Here is a 24,313-nt window from a genome sequence, read left to right on the forward strand (position 1 = left end):
ATGTTTCTGAACCGTGTTAACCAAATTTTAAAGTAAAATAAAAAACAGGATATAGTTTGGCGCCCTGAAGGTTAACTTTATATTTTTCCACACGAGCTTTCTCAAACATAAGTTTGCTTCTTCAGGTGTATTGTGAAATGGCAAAAAATATTTCAAAATTGCAAGATAAAGGTCTGCTTGGAAAAACAATCGACTAAACAACAAGCTAAAATCTTGATGTAATTAAAAGGCAATGGGGCTCAATTTGTAATAGGAAACTTGCATATTTTACTAAAACAAAAGAGCTGCTGGTCGGCCTACAGCACTGTTGTTCCGAAACCCTGAAACAAAACAAATCTGCTGTTAATCAACACAATACTTGTAAAGTTGTAATGTATCACGTGCAAGTAGCGGAAGTAGCACTCTGCTTATGTTCACCGTTAAGTAACATTTTCATCTGTGTTATTTGAGACTTAATTTCTATTTAATTGAGGAACAGCGCCTTTGTGGCGTCATAGTAAACACTCCAGCAAGTGTGATGTGATTGGTGCTCGATTTGGAAAATTGCTGCTTAAGCCGCAAAAAAAAACCGCAAACTCCAAGACCACGGGCTTGTCACAATACGCGAAACTAAGGCGTTGCTTTCCGCTTTGTAACTTCGCGTTTTTCCATGAACTGGCGTTCGCTTGTTACCAAGTGAGGTTCATTTCTACACATAGGATACATTCAAGTATCACGCAAGGCTTGAAAGTGTCAGTGATTTTCGTAGTGTGAGCCATCAGCCAGACCTGAACATATCCAGTATGCCGAAGAAAAGCCCCAAAACAGCCACTTTTCCAACATTTGTTTTTTTTACATCTTTCAATAAATCCATGAAAAACCCTTTTAATCTGTTTGCTCCAATCCCAGCATTTAAATCGACCTCACGGCGGCAAAAGTTCGCATCCCGGCGCAGGCTTTTGTTATTGTTTCGTCACTCTTTATAATTGATGAGGATATTGAATCAATGTTCGAGCATTCACGTTTCATCCATGACGAATTGCTATGTTGCTAACATTAACATAACAAACGGTTGCTAAATCTAAAAGCTTAATACGAAATGACTGTGAGGCAGCATGATATTAGCTTACTGAACGCTGATTTCTAACTTAACGACGCCGGCTAATCAAGGCACCTGATAGCTGGCATTGTTTTGCGTCGTTTTCGGCAATAATACGAGTATACAGACATATTGCATTGAATTGCATTGCTACCACATTGTATTGTTGATTGAAGGAGATGTTTTTTTATAACGTTAAGCTAACCGAGTTTGAAAACAAAGAGTGTACATGTGTGTTATCGGTAACATGATTAACATATTCCTTTTTACATATCCTCCACCCTGTAAAACATCAATAATTCATTGCCTGCAGCTGCATTAGGGCAGCCTGAAGAGCTGCAATATATACAAGCGTACACCAGCTGATTTGTATGCTTCATTCAAATAGCTTCCAGCTGATTTTGCTTTCAGCGGAAATTGACAACGGTGTTATCAGAACACGATCAAATTTTCGGTCACGGTAATTTGACGCACCTATATACCTTGCTTCTCAGCATTTTGCGGTGTGAAATAATTACGACCACGTTATCAATTTCCAACTAAATTCGGAGACGTGCTACGCGTTGTAGCTATTTCGTCAGCAAATTTTACTTTCACTATACATGGTATCATAGTCGTCGAATCGAGTTGTGATTATTTGACAATGATTTAAAACTGTTTCCACTTGAAATTACATGAACGCTTAGGACGCTGATAGCAATTCCACATGGGTGGCCCTATTTATGTTTCCTGCTGACGGCTGGATATTGCCAGTCCGCAGATTCATCAGCAATCTATTAATAAATTTAAGCAACTGTATAAAAGTTTTTGACGTCCAGCTAATCACGGCTTGTATACGCTTTTCGATTTATTAAGTGCCGAATGCTCGTTCTCCTATATTTCGTCACAGTCTAATGGTCTCATTAACGTTCACCAACGCTTTTTTAAACATGATATGACGTAATTTGCGTGAACCTCAAACGTCAATTGACGTCGTAGGTACAACTCGTAAAGCAACCTAGTGACATACAATTACTGCGTTTTTGGAGTCGTGAATGAACTGTAATCATCACTCCCACGCGAAAGTGGTCATGAATATTATGCTATACAGCGACTGAGTCAAGAACTAATTCTTTTCCTGTTTATGACATGAAGCCAACGTCGTACAAGAGACTTTTAAAGAGTTTCCTCCGCAAAATTTAGTGCTTGATGTTAATTGCTGGGCTCTTCTGGGTTTTTTTTAAATTTCCTTCTATAACAGATGCTGGAAAACAGAATTCCCCGATGTTGAGTACTTGAGTTGGTGGTTATAAACGAATTTAGCAATACGTCGATATCACTGGAAGAGTGCCTTCGTGTATTTACGCCAATCATGCTTTCAATGTGCGAAAGTTGTTTTCTTTGTAGGTCGAAGCGATGGTTTGCAGGCGACCACCTTACCTTTGACTTAATTATGACGATTTATAAGGTGAACTCTGTTTCGATTTGAAAAGAAAATTTTGACCAAGATCACCGATCTCAAATCAAATCTTCTCAACAAAATGCATAATTAAGCAAATAAAACCTTTTTCAGATCCGTCCTTATGGTCTTGTTTCAACACTCGTTATCACATCACATTTGGCGACATTTCCAAGTGTAATGCATCGTATCTGGCCGCAATGTTTAAGAGCTATCCGCTGTCGAAAAAAATGTTAATTAGATTCCAGTTTCGGGAACACTTATCTCACTATTACGTCAGCGCGATAGGAAGCAAAGAACATTTTATCAACAAGTGCTGTAAAATGCATTTCCTGACTTCCGTTCCGTTGTTAAGTAAGTTTAACAGGTCGTATTTTTATCACTTTTCCCACGGCGTCGATTTTATTGGTTCAACCGTCATTAAAACTGGGTCGACTACGTTGTCGTGGTTTTAACCCTCTGGTAAGGTCCACGCAAATTTTTTTTGTAAGATTACAACTTATGTTGATCCTTACATATACCTGGACACTTATACGCGACAAAATCATTGGCAATTCCCCCTCCCTCACAATGTTGAGTCACTGCCGCTTGTGATTTTGCGATTTGATAACGGTTGCGGTTTGTAACAGTTGTAATTTGCGGTTTTGTAACAATTTTTTTTCTTTGGAGGCCGGCAGCATTGCGTGGTGTGCCCGCGCAGTAAGCAACGTTGGAATTAACCAATTGACGTCATTGGTGCGACCGAGCCACTCTTTCCAGTGCGAAGTCGCAAATTTCATCGAATATTTTGACTGTTTTTGCCCTGGTTGGCGCCTACATTTGGGGAGTCGGCGACGTCTTGTGCTCCGAGTTGGTCTTTCCCAACATTACTGCTCGTAATTTATCGCATATTTCTTGGCACGAAAACAAACCCTTCGTTTGACCGGGCCGTGGATTGAATAGTCAGAATTATGACGCAATGTAACGACCGTGTCTTTCTACGCTTGGGAGTCCGAGTCGACTCCATCGGTGAAAATTCCTCATCTAACCATGGACCTGATTGATACCGTACATGTTAGATAGCGTGTAAGTGTAGTAAATAAGCTATGTTGGGATTTTTTTCACACGCTCTATCTCGCTATTAACAACAAATTCTACACGAAAACCTCAGCTGATAACGCCATGCTCGTAGTTTTGTTCCCAAGAACAAAACTTTGCATTGTTTCGTCCAATTAGTTACTTGCGCTTGTTTTCTTGACGATAAGTAAGTGTGCCACTTGAAATGGTAGGTTACCTGGGTTACCAAATTATTGTTTTATTTATTCCAAAATGACGTTCGCGTTGCCAGGAGACAATTTAATATCAACAGAAAGTCCAGAGGAGATCGCATGCAAGCGCCAATGTTTGCGCCTCTTCGTGGTTTGTTTTCGACGATCTTACGTTTCCGGCGATATAATGTTGTTTGTAACATAACCAAGGATGGTAGTGTTTCATCTTGGCCCGACAGAATGTTTAGAATTACTGGAATCATGTTTCTGCCGCGATAAAGTGTAATATCTCTGGCTTTATCATCAAACAATCCCTATAATGACGTAATAAAGCGTCTGTTATCATGTTTGTCTTCTGTTTTACTATGTTTGCTCTTTGACGATTTATTTGAAACGCTGGGCCCTGAAGTTTCCCATCAGGAAACGACGAGTTGAGATCGTCTTTCAATTTTGGTCGTCTTTCGCATTTGCTGGATCCCGATTGGCTATCTCTACGTCACGTGCCCAAACAATAGCAGCAGTACAGACATGACATCATAATGGCAATTGTCGCGTTTTAAAGTTTATTTCGGGTGACTTCTCACACGCGATTATCGTCGGTTAGAAGGCGATATTAGGGGGCTTTAAACAGACCAAGTTTGACCCTGGTGTTAGCCTAAGTGTAGAATTACTAGGCTTTTATTTTATTGAATTGCAAGGGTCGCTTCTAACGGCTTTTAATGGATGCTAACACACTTCGGTTGGTTAGCCGGCCGAATTAAAGCTGATTGCGCAATGATAACTCGTGTGACCCCGATCCACACGTCATCGATGTTTGAAAACGCGGGTTAATGCGTCAGATGATTGGGCCTATGTTTTGTATACAATTTAGACATATGAATACGCTCACGTCACCATAGCATGCGAGGGCATTCGTCTTTTGTGCATTAAAGTTTTGTTTTCTTTTTCTCTTGATACCAGTAACACTTTCAAGTTATCTGTGGTGGGCGAATGCAGTGAGAAGTTGATTGCATTTTCAGTTGTTGTTTTCTCATAGGTTTATAGTATTATACCATTGGGTCGACTTCAACTATTTGTAATAACTCACATACGTTTCACTCGAACATAAAAAGTATTGCAGAAGATCATGTTATGTTTTGGGCAAGTGAGTTTCTTCTTCAACCCGGACATCCAGATAGTTTACACATCGTAAAAGAATTCTAAAAACGTTTCAGCAATTCCTTCAATTTTGTTCAACGCAATGTTCAATTCTGATGTTTTCTGTGTATTTTGATTATTCCTGTAATATGAATGATGCTAATGCGTTTCCGTCTGTCAATATTATGTACATGTTGACAGGTTACGTTGCACGATTTGTAACGTTAATATGTTATCGAGCCGTTTTCAGCCGCTTAATAGATGGTACTGTCGCTGTAGGCTAAAAAGGTAGATCCTTGTCCGGTTATTGCGTAGTTATTTCATTACATCGCTGCAGAGAGCGAAGTGAACATTCGTCCATGGGTTGTGTTTAGAAATTTTTCTCTTCTACGTGTATTGCAGTTTATTGCGTAATGCGTTTTTGAAACGCCATGTATACGAGCGTGGTGATTTCCTGATTTTTAAGGCTTTCTATTTCATGATAGAAGCCTATAGAGTAGACTATAGAGTAATAACACGTGATATTTATCGAACAATAACGTATTTCAATTCGCATTCATCCATCCGTTTACAATTGAGCTGTTGTTTGCATAACGTCCACAGTATTTACCCACTGCGACGTACGAATGAGGAAAGTTAATACAAAGTATAGCGCTGTTTCATATCTCTGCAATTGATCAAGGAGGCTATTTTTGCACAAAGCTAAAAAGTTTGGACTAAGATCCCATTACGTCTTCGCTTTTTCACTTCCTTTTCAAAGTCGGGAGAACTGAGTTAGGGTATTTCCCTGCAATCACCGAGTTTTTCTTCCCCGACGGTGGTCTTGGACGGTGGATTTACGTGTACGTCAATACCTTAGTTTTGTAGTAAACTATGCCCCAGCCTTATAGATCAACTCAGATTTCTCAACAACGAGTTTTACGTTTGCTTAAGTGAACCAGTTTCCACGCTTGGTTTATACAAACAAGAGTGAACGTGAACTTTTACAGCCTTACACGGGATTGCGCAAGCCGGTTGCTCTGCAGCAGCGTCACTCTTTCCGCAACAAAACCTCGAAGGTTCCTCAATTTGCTTTCACGGTGAATTTTTTTTGCGCCTGGGTGTAACATTTCGCATGGGGTAGTACCGAGATAACTTTCTAAGCTATTTTAAGATAATTGGTTCTCATCCATACGTTATCGCAACCAGCGTGAATATTGCCGTAAGTGGTCGATACCAGGTTGTTATTGCGGTGGAAGCCATACCCGTGTTATATTCTGGGTTTAAGTGAACCAATTGTGTGGGTTTGCTGTTCTCCGAATAGCGACGTTAATGTTACATCGCGTACATGCTCGAACAATACGTCTGCCTTCGTTATATTAAGAGTACTGGTGGTTTGGGGTTAACAGGCCTCTTTGTGAGGTAGACCTGCTTTTTTCCAGATCACCACTCTTATTTTTGAAAGATATTCTCATCACAGACGTCATGCGACAAGATGAGCATTTCGAAATGTCTGTCTTGGTGAAATTTTACTACAATATTTGTTCACTGTACAATTCTGGAATCACTTCTTGCGCGGATGTCGATGCGTTTCCTACAGCTTATTGCTCGATTGCGCAACCACGCCCGCGCGCCCGCATCGTTCGTACAACCTGCTGTTTCATCAAGTGAAAACTATGGCGAAAATGTCGACAAGCCGGTGTCCGAGGCTTTTCCGTTGTCAAAGTAGCTGGTAATTGCTACCTTGCTTGTTTCGTTTCAAACCGATGTGTGTTAATATATTTTCAATCGGTTGATTGTGTAATTATTGTGCTTCTTTGATACCAAGTCAATAATTCATTTTTGTTTGAGTAACATCAGCTTCTGTTTTGTCCTTCTGCAAGAATCGATTCGACTTGGTTGTGATGTCACAAAGCCGGCATGAAATGAAAAGGAAACAGATGTCAGCCGGGTCGTGCGTTGTTGCGTGTTGATAAAAATACAGCGTGTGTGTACCCGGCACACGTGATTCATTGGACCAATCAGCGATGATTCTACCGGCGTATGAGTCATCCAATGAAAAGAATTGTTTAAAGTATTCCGACATTTCCCCCACAGGCGTACTTCTAATCTCACCAGCTATCTAAATCGCTGAATATTTTAGACGGTTGCTTGCTCTATGTTTTATTTATTCACGTTTTTCAAGCCCTTAGGCCCCATATCTTATTAACACATCTACCGACGATTTGAGCTCGTCCATTATACCGGCAAAATACCGTGATTGTCTGTTTTTATTTCGCAATGTTTAGCCTCGAGACGATCTATTTTTGTCCCAGGGTTTAAGAATAAAAGCGCTCTGCCATTCATTTGACGGTGTGCAATCGAAATTGAAATGGTCACACAAAAGCTAAATTACCCGTAAGCCTGTGCTGACTGGCATCGTTTATTCAAATCTTGTTTGTTGTTGGTGTTTTTTGATTTGAACCAGATTGATCCGGTGTAATCCGGTTTAAATAAATTGTCAGATAAACGTCACGTGTTTATTGTAAGCACCAGAGGCCACGTAAAGCTATTACCTTTTATTGCCCTTGTATAATTCTAGTAGACCCAAGCCTCCGAACAAAGCCAGAAAGCCTGTAAATGCCAGTTAAAACATTCATCAGCCTATCCCGTCGGGTTATTATTGGATGAAATTAGTTTGTTTAACCTTTTTCGTTGTTTGTAAGCAGCCCCAACCCCAACCCCCCAAAACCAACCCCCAACTGGGTTGCCCCCAACCCCCCAACCCCAACCCCAGCAGCCCCAACCCAGTTAATGTTTTCTTAAAAATTTTTGTTCAACAACAGATGCCAAATTATTTGGCGAGTTAACGCTTGTGCTAACATTACGCTAGTTCTTACATAACATTCACTTGATGGAGAGCAATCAAAGCTGTTTGTTTCTGTGCAAGATCCGATCCATTGTTGGTTTTTTAAATCACCACAATGCCATTTGATTCTTTTTCTTAGCTGACAGGGCCAATGTGTTCTAGCAGCTTTCAAATTGCTGTTGTTTTTGTTCCATTGAATATGGTTAGGCTTGTATAGGGGCTGAAAATAGCGTTCCTTATTAGCTGAGATCTAGCGTTTGCCTATTTGATACTCTGTTCCGACAACACAATTGCTGGCGAATGAAAAAGCTGAATCACAATGGCTTTCTATTTCGTAATAATGCAAAGGTTTTATGCAAAAATGGAAGAGAAGGTTTTGCATAACCTCCCTTTAACATTCAAACACTCGTGCTCAAAGTAGACCTTTGGTCGCAAATGGCGTAATGCGGAAGCTGGATTGTGACATGACATCACAGAAAATGCCGGCTTACTCGTTATTCACACGTGTGTGTCACGTGATGTGATCAGCTGATTGCCTAACTGTGAGATGGAGGCATGAAATGAAATGTCCGGTTGAATGGCCCTAAAATAGATGGTTCGGGTACTTTGGTGATCCATGACTTACGGGACTTTTCGTTGGCTTGTTGAAACGTTGCTGTATTTCATTTACTGTAATAAATTTTTGAAAGGACCTAGTTATAAGAATACAGCACTGCAAATGCTCATGCCATAACCTCACGACCCAGCGCCGCGTAATTAGACCAGGCGCAGGTTCGGTGAAAAATCCATCATCGCGTGAGCTGTCAATACGCATGCAGCCCCGGTTCTGGTGAGATGAATTGTTGACCTATTTGCCTGATTTGCCGTAACTTCTTTTAAACGCAGCGATTCGTCATTTCTAATTGCGTAGTTTAATCGAAAATGTTCACATGTGACATCGCTTTGTTTATATGTCGGTGTGACCGATAGCACGCAACAAACATCTTAGCTTCCTCATAACCGGTAACAGCAAGTAACAGCCTGTCAATGGTTTGGGGCTTTCCTATAGGAGCTCACAAAAGCTGGTTCATTTGAACCCGTACCCCGTTATACTGAAATCTTTTTTAAATAAAAAATGACAAATGAAAACTTGCTTTTTGCAGCGTATCTTGTTCTTAGTTCGTTGCATTTTACACTAAATTAATGATGAATTGGACGGTTTGTGACGTTACACTCGTTGCTTTCATCCAACTAATTTAAATCGATTGATCCTTAGATTGACAGTCGATATTACAGAGAGTTTGTTTTCACTGTGTTATTGACTTGTGTGACTTCATAATAGACGTGACTAGTAAATTCAAACATTGTCTTGATAATCAAATAGATGTAAAGTTCTTTCATGTTCGTCCGTCAGCTGATAAAGCTTTGACTGAAAAGGCACTTGTCGATTATTATTGAATAGGGAACTTTATTTGTTTTCAAAACATTGTCGAACTGGACCGACAGTTTAATTAATACCCACTCTGTAGTCGATAGATAAATACTGATTTAACTGAGATTTATTGCCAGGTAAAATGTAAATAGAAACTTTTTTGAAGTAAAATCATCACAAATACATTTGCGGTTCGCCGCAATCGTGTTTTAACCATTTGTACGCGATTTATAACTTTCCAAGTTGCAATTAACCTCCCTAAGACGCCTTGTTTCTGGATAGAAAGTCCAAGGTCGCGTTCACCTTGTGGTTATCAATCAAATAAAATATCCTGATACTCTTCTTGGTAATAGTTGTTCTACAACAATGATGTCACATCAGCACTTGCCTAATGAATGATGTCATCAATTCAACCACCGAATACGTCATCGTTGCGTAGGCGCTACGTGCGCTTTGTGTTGTTTCGCATTGGAGCGGTTCAAAATTACCTCCTTCCACTTGGTATATTAATACATTTGGGAAATTCGTGTCTATCCGCTGCGACCAAAAAATGTCGTCGGTACGTGATTCTTGCCAGGTTTTCTGTTTTTAATGACTTCGTCTTATTTCAACTCACGTTCAAATTGGTATGTCGAAACTCTTGCATCATTTTATCTTCTAAATTCAGATGGAGTCATAGACTTTAAAGTTTAAAGGATTAAAAAATTTTTTTCTTTATTCAGCAAACAAATTTCGTCAAAATGGTCAAATATTTGGAAGATACGGCAGTTTTAATCAAACTAACAACAATTATATAAAGTGTGTTACGAGCTTTTCAACAAAATTCCAAAAAATATTTCCATCGCATTTTAAATTTTTAAAGCTTGAATTTTTCAGTCTTATTAACTTCTTTCAGTCCTGAGCAATGCTAGGACGTGGAGCGATGAATATCCTTGCACAGTTTTTCTCGCTTGTGCTCGGCAAGCTTGGTTTCAGATGTACATGTTATTTGTCACGTACTCTAGTTAATACACAAACAGTTCTCTTCTTTTCCTTTTACTTGTTTGTGCTCGACGCAAAAGATAAATTCATGCTACCTGCACCTACTGAACGTAATACAGCTCAGAGTTCCCACATGCATACATGCACACACACCACAAGCAACAAATGCCTGCTGCATTAACGAACAAGCCTTTTCGAAAGTTGCAATAATATCAGCACTCAACAGAGTTTTTATATCAAATAAAGCAAATACGCCCATTTTCTGTAAGAAACTGAGGATAGATCTTTACGGACCCTTGCTATTACTCTTCATAATTTTGCTGTTGTGCCGACTCAATAGTAATTTTTTTGTTGGTTGGTGTTTAGTCGATTGTTTATTGTGTTGGCTTTAGATGTAGTTTGTATAAAGTGTTCTAAAATTTAGCAGTAAACTTCAGTTTCGTCGTTTTCTCGTCCATCCAAGTTCGTTTCTTGATAAATTAAGACACTCTGCGAGAAACTTAAACTATGACATCTGTGCACAATCATAAGAAACTAAACTCAAGTCATTCAAAGCTCCAATACAAACGTTGTTTTACGAAGATCAAGTGTATTAGGTAGATTAGGGCACTTTTCTGACGCACCAGCTTTGTATTATGTTAAGACATCAGTCATAACTATCACGTAATAGAAGATGCATTATTATCATAGTTTTACCTTTTTAGTCAATTTCATTTGATGTTTTCCCGTGTACTCCTAGACCTCGAGAATGCCAATGTAGGCGAGATATGTGCATCTAAGCTGGAAATAAATATTGGCTTATCCGTTAACATCTTCTGTTGTGTACAGGGAACACTTTTGAAAAAGCACCATTGCAACAGGCTGCTTACTCGCTTGGCTTTCGACTCCGAGCTCTTGTTATGTTACGTTCAAGTAAAGAGTGTTCAATGAAGCCAAAAGTCCCTACTACTTTGTTTATTTTGCATGCCCCGTCTGCTTAAAGTTTATTAAAATCAGGATGAAAGTTGAATTGAAAAGGTTAAAGACATGTGAGTTAACTTGCGTTGGAAATAATGTTCTTGCTTTGCTCCGCGTGAAGAAACGACCACAATTTGCTGTACAATATATGCTCTGGGAAAAATGTCAGAGCGTCATGTAGTAATATTACAACTTCGTTAGCTTGTTTGCTTGTGTGTGTGTGGTCGCAACCAACGTTGGCGCATAGCACTTCGTTGAATCAGACCTGTCCTAGGCGTAATATACTCGTTAAGTTAAATCATGCTCTGTTGGTACGCACGCAATTAAATGTAAGAGATATGTTTTCGATAATTATGTACACGCAAACCGCCTATGCGGATTATAACATAAACTGTGACAACATATATGAGTGTTGCAGTTTGTCATCACATTACTTCAAGCGCCTAATACTATCTTATTAATCATGATTAGTCCCTTTTGTCGGAAAATAAGCGTCCATTTTTTAACAAAATAGTCTGTATAAGAATGATTTATCATAGTAATCAATTTTCTACAGAACCCTGTGGTTATGCACAGCATATAACGGTATCTTTCCAACCGAGTTCATATTTTGAATTGTCTCAGGCAGGACTTTGTGCATTGAACCTGTGTGAGTCTCTAAAAGTGACTGCGGTGAACGGTTGCCCAAGGCAAGATGGTTGCCCTCAGTCATTGCAACGAATTCCTGGGCCCGATTTTATTGGCTTTCACAATTGCCAGTATGGGATGTGCGCTGTGTGATCGTAAGTTGGACATCGCAAACCAGCCCAGTAATTCATGTCGTAAAAAACTTTTATAATCCGAGTGTTAGCCTGGTTCGCCCGTCGATCGAAGCGTCCCATGCCCTAATGCAATTACCGTGCATTATTGCCATTTAAAACCAATTTCACACCGGTTCAATTGAGTTATCTCCACGCTGCTACATCAGGCTCCAGGCAATCGATGTGAAGACACGATTTACGCTCCACTGAGCGTAAACCCCTTCCGTAAACGTGCCTGAACCCACCCGACCCGCTTAAAGAGGCCCCAGACATACTCAAAAACGTCTAAGTGGCCGTTTGGATGAAATTCACAAAAAATTTCCGCGAGAACCCAAATAATAATTGAAGTCCGTTTCTTCCTGCGTTAATGTTAGGTCAGATTAGGCCAAAAAACGCGTGTAATCTAATTTATGCGAATAGCGCGTCTGGTTACTTCGTGTATTAATACACAGCGCGTATATACAACCCCCTAAATGCATTAATTGCACTTTGGGAGCAATTTATTCTTGTATAGCTATTGATAAACTCAAAAGTACGATTGCATCCCCAGGTGCCAATTAACTGTACTTTGATTCAGCGTTTGTTTTACTTCAAGTTTTGTATTAAGGATTTTTGTGTCATCCCTAGTACAATGTTTTATGTCAAATTGGTTCCAAGCGTTTGTAGAGCTAACTTGGCTTCTTTCAAGGCCAAGTTTACGAATGCTTTCTGAACATCTACAGTCTAGAGTCTAGGCAAAAGGACACGGTTCATGGTCGAACGGTTGAAGATTTGTTACGAAATAAATCTTTCCCCAGACAATTGCGTCTTGTGTATTTGCTAAAAAGCACAGTTTTTTGTTTCGCTTGAGTTCGTGCATTTCATCCTACCTGTTGGAACACAGGCCGTATTACATAATTCTCGTTTCTATTGTCCATATCTTAGTACCTACTACCTATAGGCAATTGGAAGTAATTCTGAGACAACTTAAACAACTTGTTAATTGTGTAAAATCCCCGAGCCATTGTCAAGATATAAGTGTAACCCATTACGTCATCATTAGATAAAGAGGTGTTCATCATAACTGGAACAAACCGATGGCCCTTGTTCGCTAAATGCTTAACTCAAGAGTCATTTCAAACCGTTTTTGGTGAACCAAGAACCGGTTCAAGGCAGTCAGCTGCTCTAGACGTTCAATTGTTACGTCATAAAACGAAATAATAGGCTGGCCGCCGTTTCCGTGTTCAACGTTGGATTGTGAAATAACACGCCTACCAAACTCACATCGACCCACGCTCTAAAATGGGGAGATAGTTTACAGGAAGAAATAAAACGCCACAACGATTCATGCGCCGGCTTTTACAAGTATTTTAAATGCCGATGTATTATTTCGTAACAAAAGGCTTATGTGACGCTGTCTAAGAGCCGGTTTGGAAACCGGCCCAACTCATGTGTTGCGAAATTGGTTATTTCGCAACACCCGGCCACGTACTCGCTGTTACCGGCCCACTACGTGTACATCCCCCGATTATGATGAAATAATTGTAAACGGCGTGTCATAGTATACGCCATGTTTACCGTTGCATGGCCTGACCGTGAGCGTTTAAGTCCGTTTCCTTTCGCTGTTGGCCGAAAACGTGCTATTTGCTGCTGTTTTATGAACCCTGATGTTAACGAGTTGGTAATTTCGTTCCTGTCAGGACCTGGGTGGTGATTTGTAACGTTCAGGGGTTCATGCGCATCTGGATTATTCAACATCGCGTACCTTATATAGCGTCTGTAGCAAATATTGGGAAATATTACGGCCTTAATCGCGCTAAATATATCCCTGGCATCGATTACATGTTGAAATTTTTTATCATTTTGTGTGTATTTTTTGGCTAGGTCGCCTTTCGTCTATTAATTTACATCAGTTTGCGTCAAAAAAATTAGACACGTGTTACCGTTAGCAACAACAGCTGTGTTGGTCGGTTTCGTAATAGCACGCCGCTTTGTCTATTATGACGTCACACTCGATTTCGCAAGACCCGGTGTATTGCGACATCGATTGGGTGCTCAATCGATTTGCAGAGCCGGCCGGTTTGTGTGGAGGATCGTGATTTTGTGCGAGCGTGATATGCGGCGATGCATGAGCTTTGCAATGCGAGTTTTCGCGTGAAAACGTCACATTTTCATTTTACGTGCAAGCTGTACAGCGGAGAGACAATCTCTTTCATTATCTGGTTGTTTGTTATCTTTTGTTGTCGTTCCCAGTTGGCTTCTACAAAATAGTTTTATTGATGGAACATATCTTTGGCTTAAGATGGGTGAAATTTTATATAATGACCTGACAATTGGTTTTTCTAAGAATATAAACGAGCCATGGTGTGCCGTTTATTTTAACACTTGTTTCGTGACAAATCGAGAATTTAGAGATTAACAATTTTCTAAAGGAGCATACACCTCATCCCCCGCTTCTGGGTGCACAGAAAACTGTACATTTCCTGCCGGTTTAGTGGGCCCTTTTCAGCACTACCGTGCAAAATGTTTTTTTTTATTGCAAAGTTTGTTTTGTGCATCTGTCATTACTGGGGGAGGGTGTTAGAAGACGACGTTTAAATTCTGCTGGCAGTACGTCAGACTAAACGCGCAAAAAGCCACTGATCTTATGCAAAGTAAACAAAAAACACTGTCTGACTTCGAAAGACATAACTACCTTGGTGTGTTTGTACGTTAAAAAATTAATGACTGATACTGTACTGGCGTTAAGACATTTAAAAAAGCATTTCATGCATGAAACCGTTGCACACTTAATACGTTGCCCCGAATTTAAGTTTACTGTATTTGTCGTGCTCAAAATAGGTGAAGTTTCTAATACTTTTTCGTTATTTTCTTTCTGCAGGAAAAAAACTAGCGCGATAGTCTTCGTTGTGGATGTTCTGTGGTAGAGTAAGTTGTCTATTCTAGGATTATCATTAAAGGATCAAGTAATCGCAGAATTGCCAACGATGTACCAAGTCCCATGTTTTGTTTTAATAGGTGAATCCACTACCCGTTGTGGCCTTCACAAACTGTTACGAGTGTGCTATTGCGTAATAAAAGATGCAGTTGTTGTCATAAAGCGTATCTCTGGAATCTTCGATACTATATTGTGCTGTCAACCAAGTTAACAAATAAGTCAGGAAGTTTATCGAAACATCTTTTGTATTCAATTTCTATTGAGTGAATTGCGCAAGAATGCTCTTATTATAAACGCAACAAACAGCGTTATTTTCAAGCCGTCATTTCCTTCATTGGGACGCAAGTCTGTGCTTGCCTTGCCAGTGACGTAATGGCTTGTAACCATTGCTGATCTTGCCTGTTCATGAAATGCAAGTCGCCGTAAGATATTCTTAACTATTGTACCGGAAACTAGAACTTGTAACATGCAACGGATATATGTTGATGCTTGCGCATTTACAAAGGCCAAAGACTGCGAAGACTTGTCCTCTTAACTTTTAACATTTTGACGTACTTGCACTTTATCAGAGAAGTGCAACGATAACAAAAACTATTGTTGAATAAGGCAGATTTTCACTGTCGACTAAATTATTTATGACAACTTAATGTACATTGTTGCGCAATTACCCGTAATAAACGCTATTATATGTTGAACTTGTTGTTGTAAACGCTAAATGTCGCAACCGCGGTGGCTATGTCAGCTTTTTACTTCATTGTACGTTTTGATTTGACTTGGACGAAAGTAGGTCAAAGCTTACTACACCAAGCACACAAAATGCTGATCCATAACTACTCAGAATCAGCAAGCAAGAAAGTATTCTTGGTTGTTGTTAGTGTTAGGGAACCATTTAATGCTGCAAACCTTCGCCTGATCAGATGTTTTCTTATAACAAAGAAACAAGTTTGCTCCAGGTAGCGTTTTCCACTTGTATCTTTATGCTCTTGCAAGAGCGGATTGTGTAATACATGGCCGCTTTTTTCGGCCTGTTTATGCTACCAAGCAAAATTTCGTAATCCAGCCGTTGGTTTCAACCAACGCGGGTTGCTAGCGAAGTTTATTAAGATTGTTTTTGTTCAATTTTAAATTTATTTTTTCATATATTTAGATACAGTATAATGATTAATCACATGTTACATTTTTTAGTTGCTTGTTTGTTATTTTTTTGCAAAAGTAGGTTTTTAAAAGCATGGCGTGATAATATTGCACCCTCCATAATGTAATGGTTTCGCCCGGCCGTTAGCCTTCTTCTCTCGCATTTGCGTAGTCAACAACTAACACTGGGCACTTCTTTCCAGTACTGGTGGGACAGCCTAGAAATGCCAATGCGCTCTGTCGCTCTAGCTCATTCTAAAATCCGATGCGAACGAATCACGTTGTCGAAAGTGAAATTATACTGAAAGCTATGGCTCCAAAACTCGCAACGGTTCCTACTTCAATCCTTGCGGATGAACAATGCTTAGTGCAGAAGCAGAACATCGACTGCAATCACAATGAACTGGAAAAGCGTCTTACTACGGCGCAGAAACGCCCAGCTAACGGTGGAGATGTGAACGAACGAAGCCGAAAACTTATCAAAAGCTGCTTCAGCCATCTTCACACAAACCTTAACGTTCTGGTTGTCGGATCGAGTGGTTCAGGTGAAATAAAAATTTTAATTACAAAATTTTCTGTTTGATCCAGTATAGAGTTGGGTAACAGGGTTATGTTGTAAATTGGTTTCTTGACCGTTTTAACTAGGATGAACGTCAGAGTTAAGCAATTTTTTTGTTGTTTCAGGTAAATCATCTCTGATCAACTCAATGAACATGGCCCTTACTCAAGAATGGAAAGATCGGGCGAAATACTGCCCAGGCCGCAAACACGTTATCGACGAATGTGTCATGTACAACAACCGAAAAGCCGGCGGTAAGGTTGTATTCTGGGACACGCGAGGCTTCGAAGAAATTCACGCGGACGACCACGCTATCCTCATCTTGAGATACGTTTTGGAAGGACGAATTCCGGCGAAATGCATACCGTGTGTTCTACTCATGTCAAAAGAAAAGATTAAGAAGAGATATCACAAAATCGTCGAAGCCCACAGAAGAATCGACCTTGTTCTCAATGTCTCAGCCTTGGACCAAGAACCACAGACAAGACTCATGACCTTGGTCGAACAGGCGATTTCAACATCGAAACACGTCTCCGTAAACAGTAAGTCGAAATATCAGTTATAATCGATTAAGGTGTTAAAGTGCATTTATAATTTCGCCCCGGGTTAGAGATAGGAAAAAGGCGGCTGTAACAGGTTAGGCTGATTCGAAGTTGGCTGCTAGGGTAGCGTCGTTAAAAGTTAGGTGGGAAGAAATCGCAATATAGATTTAACTCGTCTATTATTACATGCGTATAATAAATCCCAGAAGGGCTTAATGCTGTTGGGACCCCTCGAAACACAACTTAAAAAGATCAGCACGTGAAAAATTGCAAGTTATGAAAAGTAAATGCTAAATCTATTGAACAAGTTTTCGAAGAAACTTGCGAATAATTTTTGCGTCGTTACGCTTGAAATTCTTGGAGTGTTTGCAAAAACCTTCTTAAAGCGCGCTGCTAGCTTTAGTTAGCCTTAGTGGTAAACAACCCTTCTCAGGGTTATGTGTGTGCCAAGTTACAACGCGTGCCAATAGGCTTGATAAGCCAACGCTTCTCTTTTCATATCGCTTCGCTTCTCTTTCAGTTAGCGATCGACAAAAGGGAAGAGCGATTGCCGACTTGCAGAAGGTGCAACGCGATAACGCTTTTTTGTTGGCTTAAAGCCTTAACCCTTTCTTGGGGCCCTATTATTTCTATATTGTACGGTGCCCGACCTATTGTTGATGCGTGTGTTTTATAGAGATTTAAACCGTATGTTTCGCCTGGCACTCTGGCTAAATTGTTTTTTTTTTCTGCAGAAATCCCGACCTTGTCCGTGGCCACAAAGTCGGACGTTCTCTCCGAGAAAGAGATGGTCGATAAGCTTGCTCGTTTGCACGAGTACAGCCTCCAGCACTTGGTTAGCGAACGACGGACCTTGGGCAACTCTAATCGCCGCGCTCGGTTGCCTTCAATGCCCGAGGTCGGACCAATTCCAAAAGTGGTTATCAACTACAGCTGCGAACTAGAACCATGGAGCGATGAATCGATGAACCCAAGTCTAGTTAAGCCTTCGCCTGATCGCGACACCCAACTCCTTTCCCTGTGGCGTGAGATCGTGTCGCGAACGGCTCCCTGCGGTGGCGCTGACCGACGGAAACGGGCTTATTCCGCAACCGCCTCATCAAGGCCGATGTGCAGATGTCTTCCATTTCGCATAGACTACTCTCGCTTAAGGAGCGCGTCCTTCTAAACTGTGTCAACCTGCCGTGTAAAAACGGCTCTTGTTATATTTTGATTTCACGCTGGTGCTCTTGTTGCCTTTTTATTTGCACTATTTCCGTGCAGGGACTGTCTCAGGGGACGACGACGTACCTACCGCGGTGTCTAAGTAGCAAGAGCGATTGTTTCAATCCACTTTTAAGGTGTGTCGGGTTGCTTCAATGCCCCGATGGTATGAAAGGTGTATTGGGTCACACTGATCCCGCATTTTGTTTTAGCCATTGTGACGAAGTCGTGTTTGACGGGATATTTGCTAAAACTTGCCAGCGTCAGACAAGGTAGTGCTACGATCTCTCAAATAGTGATTCAAGGCGCTATGTTGTTTGACGTAGGATATTTGAAGATGTGTCGAACAATGACCATTATTGCGTCACTGCCTAAACTGTCTTGTTTGCCATGGCGACGACCATAAAATTGATGCTATTTTCAAGTGTGTTGCTTCAGCAGTAGAGCGGCTGGTTCATCATTTATACAACGTAGTGACTTTCTCCTGTTCGCCCCGCTGCTGATTGCGCGTTTTTAATTGCCTTGCATCGTTTTGTGCAGTTTCTGATACTGTTTTTATTTTCAGTGTTCCCATTTTGTGTTTACTTTTTTGTATTATTCAAAATATTTTACCGCATGGTCGGCCCAGCTTTGGCGCGTAGCGCCGCCACGATCTTCGTGGCGTGTTGGTGGCAGTAACATTTTTCACTGTTGGTGACACTTGTCTTTAACCCGGACGAAGTGTAACTGATGAACGTTGTTTTCTTTTCGCTTTTTCACCTCAAATATGTTAGTACTTTCTTCGCGCATTTTATTGAAAAAATTCATTAATAAACATTCATTTTTCAGTTAAAAGTCGCATTGTTATGTCTATTACTGGACAAAGGACAGCAATGAACCTTGGCATGAGATAACAAATCACAACAATGCAGTTTTCAAAACTCCGATTGTAGGCGAGCTAAACCAGCAGGGCTTCAAAAAAATGATACGGAAACGTTTGACGCTGTTCGACTTAATTACACGCATATATAGGCAACAGTTCACTTTCCCGAGCAACGGAGTACAGCATGATCAAACAAATCTACGGTGTTAAGCCTTCGCATAGAACAAAGAACTTATAGTAAACTAGTTTTGGGCGTTGCCGTTGCTGGAGTAGTTACATTACTCTGCTGATGAACTCGCTCCATGTAAAAAAGAGGTCAAACTCTATTTGCAACAACGATTCTAGCTCTTGCTCGCCACTTACCGAACGACTTTGCAAAGACGCAATCATCGATGCTTAAGAAGCGTCCGATTGGGGACTATTTCTGCTCTTTTACGACATTTAGTGTGCTTGCTGTTCGAAATTGTGGTCTTCCAGAACGGAAGTGCAGATCAACGGAACTTTTAATAACTGTTAATGCACAAAATGTTTTTAATGTTAATGCACTTTGAACTGTTAATGCACAAAAACCTGTAATTGTTAGAATCGTGCGGGTTCTAATTATGATTTTAACAGCTATTACTTTTAATATTCAAGTTTGTCGCCGACGCGTTTTGTATTTGCACGGAGATGTTCAAAAATGGTTGTCGAATTCCAGTTTTCGATAAAATAAATCAACTTTTGTTACTTTTTCAAAATAATCTATTTATTTTTGGTATTTGAAATATCATATTCTTCTTAAACTGCAGATCGGATGATTATAAAGCTGCATAAATGAAGCATTTTTTGGCGATGAACAGGGTGAGAATCACTTCGACTTTAAATCGCGAAAATGTTTCTCAATCCGAAGACAAAGATTCCAACAACTCATCATGGCATATAAAATTGCTCTTCAGCGGCAACTAGCGTTTAAACACAAATCTTTAAACGTGCGCAAAAATACTCATTGATGTGACATTTTTTAAAATTATCAAACAAGTTCTTAAAATTATGTTATGAAATTATGGGTGAATTATGAACATTGAAATTATGGAGGAAATCGTTTAACAACTACGTCGTGTCTCGACTTGGGCAATGATGAGTCATCGCAGAATTTAAGATGTGATAGACTTTTCACTAAATTTGGCAACAGATCACTGAAACTTCATCGTTTGATGCTCACGCCATTATTAAGCTATAGACACAGGGACCAGACTTGCGTTCGCGTCAATCTACACACGATGTTCGTGTTTGCGAATTTGCACTAACCCAAATGTAATGTCCATCCGGCTACTTAATCTCCAGTCTCAACAGTTCTATTGCTTTCCGTTTCACTTTAGTTAGCCATGCTAATCGTATAGTTAGCCATGCTAATCATACTCGCAAACCGTTTCCATCGCAACACACTTAGGATCGTGCCCAAAATTATTTGCACTAAAATAAAATTTAATTGAAAAATATCATGCAGTGAACCCAAGTTACAGGTCAGTACTTACCAAAATGCCTCTAAAGCGGCGTGAACGTAGATCTTTTAATCCAACAATTTTCTATAAACTTCTACACACAAATGTAACGGAAATTTCCATTCCAAAGTGAAAAAGGCTCTTTCGCATTGGAAAGTTATTATCCCGCAAGTTATCTGGTAGCTAAATTCTTAAATGCCAACAGTGGTTTAAAACTTAAGCAAAATACTCTGCTGCAAAGACAACTGTTTTTCGAAGTTCGCAATATGAAGCATATTAGCCTAAATAACAATCCTTGCAAAACAACATACGTCCCCTTATGGAAATTTCGCTAAAACCGAATGTCAACGCGCTAACCTTGTTACATGTAACGCTCACGTTATTAATAACATGTGACGATGACATCACGTTTGGCGCAACACACCATGTGACATCGATATTTAGGTAAGCGTGAAGCGGTTGTAAGTGGCAAAAAAAGAATTCGGCTACAACTTTCACCGACTAATAAATTGTTTGTCAGTGTAGGCAAACACTATTACCGACAAAATGAGATATAACAGTTGATGCAAATTACACGAAAAGGTCCCCTGTTTTGCCTGCTGTTTTTAGTTGTCATAGATATCTTATAACTTAAACACATTAATTTACAGTTTGTGGCGCCTTTTGCAAAAAAAATTAACAAAAACTTAAACAACTCATGAACAGATACTAAAATGTTACAAAGAAATTTTACTATTCAGCTTAATTATACTATATTACTAAATGGTCAAAAATGGAATATTTTATAAAAAAAAATCAAACAAAAAATGGAGAAACGTTTATAAAAGTGAGTTCAGTCCAGTTTTACATTTATCAACGCAGCCTAATTTTAAAAAATCTTCTTATTTTACGCTCATAAATTTGACAATTTTATCTGGTGTCTACTGTCTTGATTCCTTGTATGTAAAACAGAATAACAGACAAACGATTGTCAAAATTATTACGTTTGATACGTCGAAGAACTCTGTCGTGGCAAAGGAGCAAATATCGTTACGGAACTGGCGTAAATGTTTACTTTTGTCAATCTGACTTGGCGTCACAAAATCGTGTAACGTTAAAAGCAAATACAAGCCAACGGCTTTCTAATCACAGCAATCGGCTCCATTCATTAAACTGAGAAGTAGGCTTGACCTAATGCGGCGGAAAACATTTAGAGTTTTAACATGGCGTAAAGCATAGACTCTAATTTTTTTGATGAGCAGTTATAATTCTAAATTGGCATCAGAACCAACCCACGTAATGTTAGAACACAACTCATCAATGTCAAATCATAAAATACTAATAACAATGTTCAAATTGCTTGACGTCGCTATATTGGTATTCCCTCCTTTTTTCTGACGATTTTACTCACCCCATGAAATGGTGCCATTACAGAGAAAAAAGTTTCAAGCTATTTTCGAAACGTTTATAAGGGCATTAACTTGTATTTTTTGGCAAAATAATAATTTGTTAACTATCCTGTGTGATGTACTTTTAGTAGTAATACGAATTAAAACATTTCGCAGGTTACATAGTTTATATAGTGGGTCCGGTTCATCTGGCATTCGGTGTGTTGACTTCTGGCATTTGGTATGTTGACTTCTGGCATTTGGTATGTTGACTTCTGGCATTTGGTATGTTGACTTCTGGCATTCCGTGGTTTGGATTTTGAAACTCTGTGGGTTTGGACTCTGACATTCCGTGAGTTGGGCTTTAAAACTCCGTTGGTTGGGTTTTAAAATTCTGTGGCTTGGGTTTTCTCATTTTGTGAGTTGCAACCCATACACGTGGGTTCAAGCCCATACTATGTTAGAATCCGACTCAATTGTATGGCTTCTCAGGCTAAATCTCTGTTCTAAAATGCACCGTTTCCGTACAGATGATGGCAGTGGCACTTGTCGGCTCGATAGCCGAGTGGTTCTACAAGTGGTACTATGACATTTAATAATTCGCTTGTGCACTACTCATGTGAGGTATTACACAAGGAACATATCTGTCATAAAGACCGCATATGCTGGCGGTAATTGTTTGAATATGAGCGAGGACGATTGATGGTTGGTGACTTGTTTTGCTTCTGTTTCGATTGATCAGTTCTCATTTCTCAAATTTGCGTGACTATGCGGTTAGTTGCTTGATTCTGTCTATACAAATTACTAACTTATAAAGTTCCCATTTTTATTTATTATCAGACACGAAGGCTTTCACCTTCGGGCAAAGCTTGCTGAATGTTACATCGCGCTCAGTAACACGTGAGACGGTAAAAGGGAAAAGGGAAGATCGTAAACATTACAACAGTATATATATGTGGCAAGCTAGTTCAAGCGAGGAAATTATCTGACGTCATTAAGAAAAACTCAAGTCTGATAAACAACTGAATTATAGGATTCTAAATTAAATTTCAAACATCTTGGAAAACAACTCGTGATTCGTGACGTAATCGTCACAGTACAATAATACGTCCCATGTTTTAGCCCAGTGGATCATCGATCCAGGCAGGGTTAACGTTTGCTATTCGGAAATGTAGACATAATCTATATATCTATACGGTACCTAACTGGATAGTACCCCATTTTTTGAAGTAAAAACGTGTCTGCAATGACGCAAATTTTTTATAACCATCGGTTTTTCTTGTTTTGTACATTATATAATTGGGCGTAGAGATAAAAAAGTTTGGTATGTACGTTGATGAATCTCGTGCGTACAGGTGCCACACATTCCACTATGGCGAATTGCATGATACGCACTATTTAGTTAGTAGACAGGTTGGTAAACACTTGCTGGTACCAAAAAACATGAACTTTAATAGCAAGCTTAGGTTATATGCTATTAGTTATGTTGTGGAGAACTTGTTTGATGGCGGACAGTTAATATTATTCTATATTAGTAGATGTTTTCGTAGATTTTTGGAGTTAAAGCAGATGCCAGATTGGTTTCGTAGGATTCAAAACTTGAGCAAAAGCCTAAAAACGATGATTCCGATCTGCCAATCACCTCTGCTGTTCAGTGGTTCTGATGAACAGTTCCAAATTTAAGCAAAGGCAATACAGTCTGACAGTAGCGTAGGCCTATTGCATAGACTGGTAGCATAGACTCTGCATATTTTGACCATCTTGACACCCTGACTGAAAAGTATGACTGTTTTTTATGAGAACTCAGTGTTGCCAAGAGTTACATTTTGGCGTGCATAAAAGCCTCGATTCTTTGTTTATTTATTATGGCTTGGCATTCTTTGAATTGATATTTATTAAAAATCGGTGTGAAGATAAAAAAGTTTGGCATCCTGTGCTTTGATAAACCTCGTGCGTGCAGGTGGCCATACTATGGCTTGAGACCTGACCATCTTGGTCATAATATCCGAATGGTCACAATAACGTTAGCTGCTATAGCCTAAACTACCATATAATCACTACCACACCAGGATTGATAGGCTATAGTTAAGCAGAAAATGATTAAAAACGTCGAATTTATCAATTATATCATTACATTAAACCGCACCATTAAACTCAATGTGGGCCAGTTAGGCCTAGTCAATTTTAAAAAAGAAATTTTCCAAAATGAATTTTTTGATTGATTTAAAACAAAAGAAAAAAATTGGATTAGTGTTGGCTCGGTAGCCGAGTAGTTGAAGTGCTGTTCTGGCAATAAATTTGACCTCTGTTAAGTGTTCGATACCCTCTGGTGCTATACCGCTGCAATGTCGTTTAGCAAAGCACTAACGAAA

General features: G+C 39.6%; 1 protein-coding gene and 1 long non-coding RNA gene across 2 annotated transcripts; one reads left to right on the top strand and one right to left on the bottom strand.

The window, feature by feature from the left end:
* Positions 1 to 52: 52 nt before the first annotated feature.
* On the bottom strand, positions 53 to 20,876 carry LOC143448949 (uncharacterized). The gene is made up of 2 exons (XR_013114491.1): positions 20,608 to 20,876; positions 53 to 320 (listed from the first exon to the last, which is right to left on the bottom strand). It is a non-coding gene; the product is annotated as an uncharacterized LOC143448949 (long non-coding RNA).
* On the top strand, positions 16,123 to 19,065 carry LOC143448946 (uncharacterized). Its single transcript, XM_076948914.1, has 3 exons — positions 16,123 to 16,472; positions 16,612 to 17,028; positions 17,763 to 19,065. The coding sequence occupies exons 1-3, from the start codon at positions 16,193 to 16,195 to the stop codon at positions 18,194 to 18,196; spliced, it is 1,131 nt and encodes a 376-aa protein (XP_076805029.1). The 5' UTR covers positions 16,123 to 16,192; the 3' UTR covers positions 18,197 to 19,065.
* Positions 20,877 to 24,313: the final 3,437 nt, after the last annotated feature.

The sequence above is a fragment of the Clavelina lepadiformis genome, chromosome 3 (genome assembly GCF_947623445.1).
Source record: "Clavelina lepadiformis chromosome 3, kaClaLepa1.1, whole genome shotgun sequence".
In the NCBI taxonomy this organism is placed as follows: Eukaryota; Metazoa; Chordata; class Ascidiacea; order Aplousobranchia; family Clavelinidae; genus Clavelina; species Clavelina lepadiformis.